The sequence below is a fragment of the Leptonychotes weddellii genome, chromosome 14 (assembly GCF_054177405.1).
Source record: "Leptonychotes weddellii isolate Sample4059 chromosome 14, ASM5417740v2, whole genome shotgun sequence".
Taxonomy (NCBI): Eukaryota; Metazoa; Chordata; class Mammalia; order Carnivora; family Phocidae; genus Leptonychotes; species Leptonychotes weddellii.
Window position 1 is genome coordinate 79,903,385 of NC_138382.1, and position 5,566 is coordinate 79,908,950.

General features: G+C 62.7%; 2 protein-coding genes across 4 annotated transcripts in view; one reads left to right on the forward strand and one right to left on the reverse strand.

Moving 5' to 3' along the window:
- Nucleotides 1-1,226, forward strand: part of MAMDC4 (MAM domain containing 4) — a 9,712-nt gene extending 8,486 nt beyond the window's left edge. For both annotated transcript variants that reach the window (XM_081803973.1, XM_081803974.1), the window contains 2 exons: nucleotides 247-425; nucleotides 563-1,226. In XM_081803973.1, the coding sequence (XP_081660099.1) occupies nucleotides 247-425; nucleotides 563-604 (221 nt within the window). In that variant the 3' untranslated portion in view covers nucleotides 605-1,226. The remainder of the gene's footprint in view (nucleotides 1-246; nucleotides 426-562) is intronic.
- A 592-nt stretch (nucleotides 1,227-1,818) lies between these two features.
- Nucleotides 1,819-5,560, reverse strand: EDF1 (endothelial differentiation related factor 1). Of its 2 annotated transcripts, none has more exons than XM_081803987.1 (5): nucleotides 5,433-5,560; nucleotides 3,647-3,698; nucleotides 3,167-3,327; nucleotides 2,752-2,845; nucleotides 1,819-2,242 (listed from the first exon to the last, which is right to left on the reverse strand). In XM_081803987.1, the coding sequence occupies exons 1-5, from the start codon at nucleotides 5,508-5,510 to the stop codon at nucleotides 2,181-2,183; spliced, it is 447 nt and encodes a 148-aa protein (XP_081660113.1). In that variant the 5' UTR covers nucleotides 5,511-5,560; the 3' UTR covers nucleotides 1,819-2,180. The 2 variants fall into 2 exon arrangements, with proteins under 2 accessions (XP_081660113.1, XP_030877280.1); XM_031021420.2 differs by lacking the exon at nucleotides 5,433-5,560 and adding an exon at nucleotides 5,158-5,251.
- Nucleotides 5,561-5,566: the final 6 nt, after the last annotated feature.

The window sequence follows — 5,566 nt, forward strand, 5'->3', positions numbered from 1 at the left end:
GACCCCGGAGGAGGTGCCCGGTCAGGCCAGAGACCACCCCCAGCCTGCTGTATCTTCATGACAAAGGGGCGGGTCTAGTTTGGGGCTGTGGCCCCCCAGGTCTGAACAGAGCAGCTGCCTGCCAGGTCCCCAGCCTTCCGCCTACTGGGGCCTCAAGGACGGGCCATCCCATGTGTCCTTGGCCGTCGGGGTAGGGCTGACAGGCAGGGCTCGAGTCCTGGGGCTCACGTGCCCCACGGCCCACAGGGGAAACGGCATTGGCCGCATCGGTGCCAACCATGGTCGGCAGCGCCCTCCTTGCCCTCGTCCTGCTGGTGCTGCTTGGACTCGTGGGACGGCACTGGTTGCAGAAGAAGGGGGGCTGCCCATCCCGGGGTGAGACGGCGGCTGTGGCCCCGGGCTTCGACAACATTGTCTTCAATGCGGTAGGAGCCCCTGGGGGGGGGCAGGCGGGCAGGGGAGACCGCAAACCCCCTCCTGGCCTGCCCTGCCCGACCGACCGGGGCTGCACGTGTGGCTGCCTCCGTCACCCACCTCTCAGAAGCGCCCTCTTCCCACCTAGGATGGCGTCACCCTGCCGGCTTCGCTCTCCGGCCACCAGTAGATGACCCAGACCTGGCTCTCCACACGAGCATCCTGCATCCCCCACCCTGTCGGCCCCAGCCCTGGGAGACCTGCCCCTCCCCCAGGACGCACTGAGCCCCCGAGCTGTCAGCTGGCACAGAGACTGTCAGCCACGTACCTGGGAATGGTCCTCACCACCAATAAATGCCCTGGACTGTGAGGGCACCCCCACTTACTGGCTGAGGTCTGTGCATCCTGCTGTTGGCAGGAAGGTGGGCTCTTGGGGATCCCCAGCTGAAAGGATGTGCTTGGGGTACCTCCCACATGTCTCAGTGACTCAGGTGACAGGTAACAGGCAGGCCACACCAGACAGGACCAAGGGCCAGAGACACCAGAGACAGACACAGTGGGACCCTGATAAGCCCCTGTCCCAGGCCTGGCAGGCACCCCAACACTCAGGTGGCCCAGCCCGCCCCGTGGGACCCTGACCCGAGCCCTGTCCAGCCCCTGCCTTGCTGGGTGATTCTGCATCTGACTTAGGACACGTACAGGTGACAGACCGAGTAGCAAACACTTCACCGGCTGTAAGGTGGCGTAGAGCTGGTCTGAGGGGGGATGCTCTGCTGTGTCTACGGTTCTAAATAAAGGTCCCATGTCTGCTGTCCCATGGTAAATATCCTGTGTCGTAAGGGACGCCATGTATACCATCCCATGGTGAAGTCCAAGTGGCCCCCAGAATGACGTGTCTCAAAGCAGAGGTCACTCGGTGCCCTCGTGATGCTGCTGAGAAGGCCACTGACCTCACGGGCTCTGAGAATGAAGGCAACCCCCCTCTGAACGGTCAAGGCCCCTGGTGTGCCCACATACCCTCCCTGCCTAATAAAATGGAGCAGAATCTTTCTAACCCGGGGAGGGTCCCCCTGGGCATGCTGTCCTGGGGAGGGGGCGGGTGACATCCACACCCACACAGCCAGGTGCTCCCCTCCTGCCTGCAGGGAGGCTCCCCCGCCTTGCCATCCCGGCCCACTGGAGACTGCAAGCCAGGGGAGCACATGGGTCTGGAGCCCAGAGGCCCACGCCCTTGTCTGTCCCAGCAGCCAGGAACAAGGACGCAGCGCTGCAGAGGTGACCTTCCCGGTCCCTCAGGCACCCCGGGGCATGTCGCGAAAACCGTGTCTTCCCTACTCTGTGGGCCAGAGAGGCGCGCTGGGGGCGTGGCAGACCGCGCTGGACAGCAATGACTCTCCACCAGCAGGAAGGACAACAATTGTTTATTGGCTTCTCTAAAAGCCGGACTGAAGACGGCATCTTCTCTTCCGATCAGGCCGCCCCACCCCACAGCCCCGCCAGCGTGAGGTGGTCCCACTCAGAGCTCCCCGGGGAGCCACCCTGAGACTGGGCAGACACCGGGGATGGGAAGGAAAAAAGATCAGGAGAAGCAATACTTTGCAAGGTTTCGTTTGTTTGACAGCAGGTATGGGTTGAGGGGGTTCCTGGGCAGGGCTAATGCCCCGCGTTCCGCTCGGCCGCGTGAAGAGACCCACGCTGGCGCTGGTGGTCAAGGGGAACCAGCCAGACGAGATCAGCCGGAACGCACTGATTTCGAGGCTTTGTGTTCATTTCGCCCTTGGCCCCTTCTCAATCGGCTTCCCGATATCCTTCCCCCGGAGCTTGAGGCCTGAAAGAGCCATTGGCCCACTCATCGCCACAGCGGCCCCTCCGGGACCGAGAGGCAGCTCGGTGCCACGGCGCCCCCACCCATCATCTCCCTTCCTCCACAGGAAGGAGCGGCGGGGAGAGCGGGGGGCCGAGGACTGCCCCCCACCAGTCCTGGCTGGGCTCAGCCCACTGTCAGTGCACCTGCTAACCTTCCAGGGTAGCCCCTCCCAGAACTCGGGCTCCAGCGCTCCAGGAGCTCCATGTGCTGGGTGCCTCACTGCCACCAGGGGAGGGCCACCGAGCCCTTTGTCCATGGGCTCAAAGGGCGCCGGCCAGCAACAAAGGGGGGGACAGAGGAGACGTGAGAGCCAGGGTGGGGGAGCGGACGACACTCAGGCAATGCACTCAGGAGTCTCTTAAGGGCCTGGAGAACTCTGCGACCTCAGGGGCCTGCCTGTGCTCGGTAGCTGCCCTGCAGCTGGTCAGGAGGCAGCAGCGGAGACCCGATAAAGGCTACAGGACACTCACCGATAGCTCTCTCGATTTTGCCCAGAACCTGGTTATTGGGAATGGCCCGTCCGCTCTCGTAGTCTGCAATGACTTGCGGCTTTTCGTTGATTTTCTAGAGATGTATTTTGCGCACAACAGTTCAGTAAGAGCAGGCCATAAAACTAGCACAGAGCCGAGGGAGTCACCACATTCCGGGACAACACGCGGGCCAAGGGCCTGACGGGGGCAGCCCTCAGAGGCCCTGGGGTCTCCACACGATAGAAGCCACGTCACACTCATGAGGAAGTGACAGCTGGCCTGATACGGCTTCCCCAGAGAATGCCAAGGCCAAGGGCAAACAGAAGCCTCCCCAAGCTGGGCTGCGGTGCCTTCTGAACACCGACCTCCCGCCTGCCCGACCGCAGCCTGGGAGGAAGGGACCCGCCATGCTCACCGTTGCCAAGTCCTTCTGAGTCAGCCCCTTGCTCTGCCGGCCCTGCTGGATCACCTTGCCCACCTCCAGGGTCACCCGGTCATGGTGCAGCTCCTCAGTCTCCCGGTCCAGCTTGGCCGTGTTCTTGGTGATCGAATGCTGTTTGTTCTGGCCAGCGGCCCCTGGACCGGCACGAGGCAAAAGCGCAGCACAGGGTTTGCCACAAACCAAAAAAGAGCCATTTCAAAATGCGAACCAGGCCCAACAGGCGCCCTGTGCCAGGGTGACCCGGGAAGCCAGGCGTCCAAAACACAGGGAACCCCACGGGCTTACGAGCATGGGGCACTAAATCTTCCGGTCAGTTCCCTCCTGACTACGCCCAGGAAGGCCGCCGCTGACAGCCGTCCCGACACACCCCGGGGCACGGTGCGCGTGCTCTTGCCTGCTGCAGAGAGAACCCGAAAGCACACGGCTGTTTTGTGAGGAAGCATGACTACTCACATTTCTTGGAAGTCTCCACATCCTCTCCTCGTCTCTGAGCTGCTAAGATGGCCTAGAAAACGTGGACACAGTTTCTGGTCAAAATCAGATCCGGCAGCGCCTGCAGACACCCCTGCAGGCTGCTGTCAGCTGGTCAGTACGCCGCGAACATCGGGGCCTCTGCAGCCCAGGTGGCCTGGCCCAGAGCTCGTGCCCTGAAGCTCTGTCCAAGACGGACAAGTGAGGCCAAGTCTAAAACCCAAGCTCGGGACACCTGGGTGGCTCAGTCGGTTAAGCATCTGCCTTCAGCTCAGATCATGATCCCAGGGTCCCGGGATCGAGTCCCGCATCGGGCTCCCTGCTCCGCGGGGAGCCTGCTTCTCCCTCTGCCTCTCTCTCTCTCTATCTCTCATGAATAAATAAAATAAAATCTTTAAAAAAAATAAAAATAAAAAAATAAAACCCAAGCTCAGTACGCAAAACCCTCTGCCACCAAATACCCAGGCACCTGTCCACAAGGCGCTACGCGGGAAAACCCAGCCCGCTTCTTCGCTGCTGAGAAACCCATGCTGACGACAGATCCACTCCTGCACAGAGCCACACCCACACCCCCAAACATCGCCAACCAGACCAACACCCTGTGCCCTCCATCTGCCAAATGTTAGTAAGATGTATTTCTTGACGATTCTACCGCCTCAGAAAAGAGACTGGGGCCGAGCTAAGGGTGCTATGTTCAAAGACGCTTTCTACGCGTGTTCACTCGACTCCTAGCTTGTAACTGCCAAGTTTCCTTGGGAAAAAAAGGACAGTGAATTGGGTTCTAACCCTGCAAACGAGCAGCTCAGGGCAGGTCAGTGAATGCCTGTCTCTGGGGCTGCAGCTAGTCCTGGCCCAGACCCGGCAGGCGGGTGCAGGCCCAAGGCCTCCTAAGGGTAGAAACTCGGCAGGGGTGGTCACTGACCCGCCCCTCCACACTTACACTGGACTCACATGTGAACTGTGGATAGATTAGCCAAGCTACAAACCTTCTGTCCCTCTCAAGGCATGTCAACTACACTCCAATGACCCAGAAGCAGAGTCCACCTGTGCCCTGGGTCTCCAGGCCACCTTGGCGCAGGGACAGGGAATGCCTAAAACCCCAAACGGGCCTCAGTGATGCTCCACAGCCAGCTTCAGACCGGCCAGGCACCAGCGGAGGAGACCTTGGGCGTGCCCATACTGCCTTGCAGCCCGTTCCCTCTGAGGTCCTCCCCCTCAACCTCCCCTGGGCCCCTGCTTGCCCCATCCCCGCTGTCACTGGCCGCAAGTCCACCCTGTCCCCATTCAGAGCCTCTACGACCTGGGGCCTTACCTAGGCCTCCCTGCCAGGCCTGTATCGCTGGCCCCAAACACGGCTGGACCCATCCTGGCCCAGCCGGTCCACGCCCCCACCACTTTCCTCCCCCCCGTCCTCCCGGCACCCCGACCGGTCCTCCCATACCCTGCCGCGGCCCCTCCCTCTCCCTGGTCCCTGGCCCTCTCCCCCACCCTACCTCTGTCGCACACTGTCCCCGCTCGGCCATTTTCCTTGCCCTGGTCTCCTGTCTCCCATCCCCGGCGCTATACCCTCACTCAGGCCCCTGGCTGGTCCCCCGGCCCCTGGCCTACCCAGCCCCGGTTCCCACCCTCATCCCAGGACCCCACCGCGGACCCCGGCCCTGCCCGGCCCCCAGCCCCCGCTCGCACCCCCGGCCACCAGCCCCGGCCCCGCCCCGCGTCCCCCGCCCGCCCGGCCGCCCCGAGTCCCGAGGCCCGCACGGCGCCGCACCTGCTTGGACTTGGCCTGGGCGGCCGTGGGGCCCTTCTTGCGCAGCACCGTCACCGTGTCCCAGTCGCTCTCGGCCATGGCGGGCAGGCAGGTCTGGCGGTCCGTCCGGCGGCTCCGCGGCAGCTGCTCGAGAC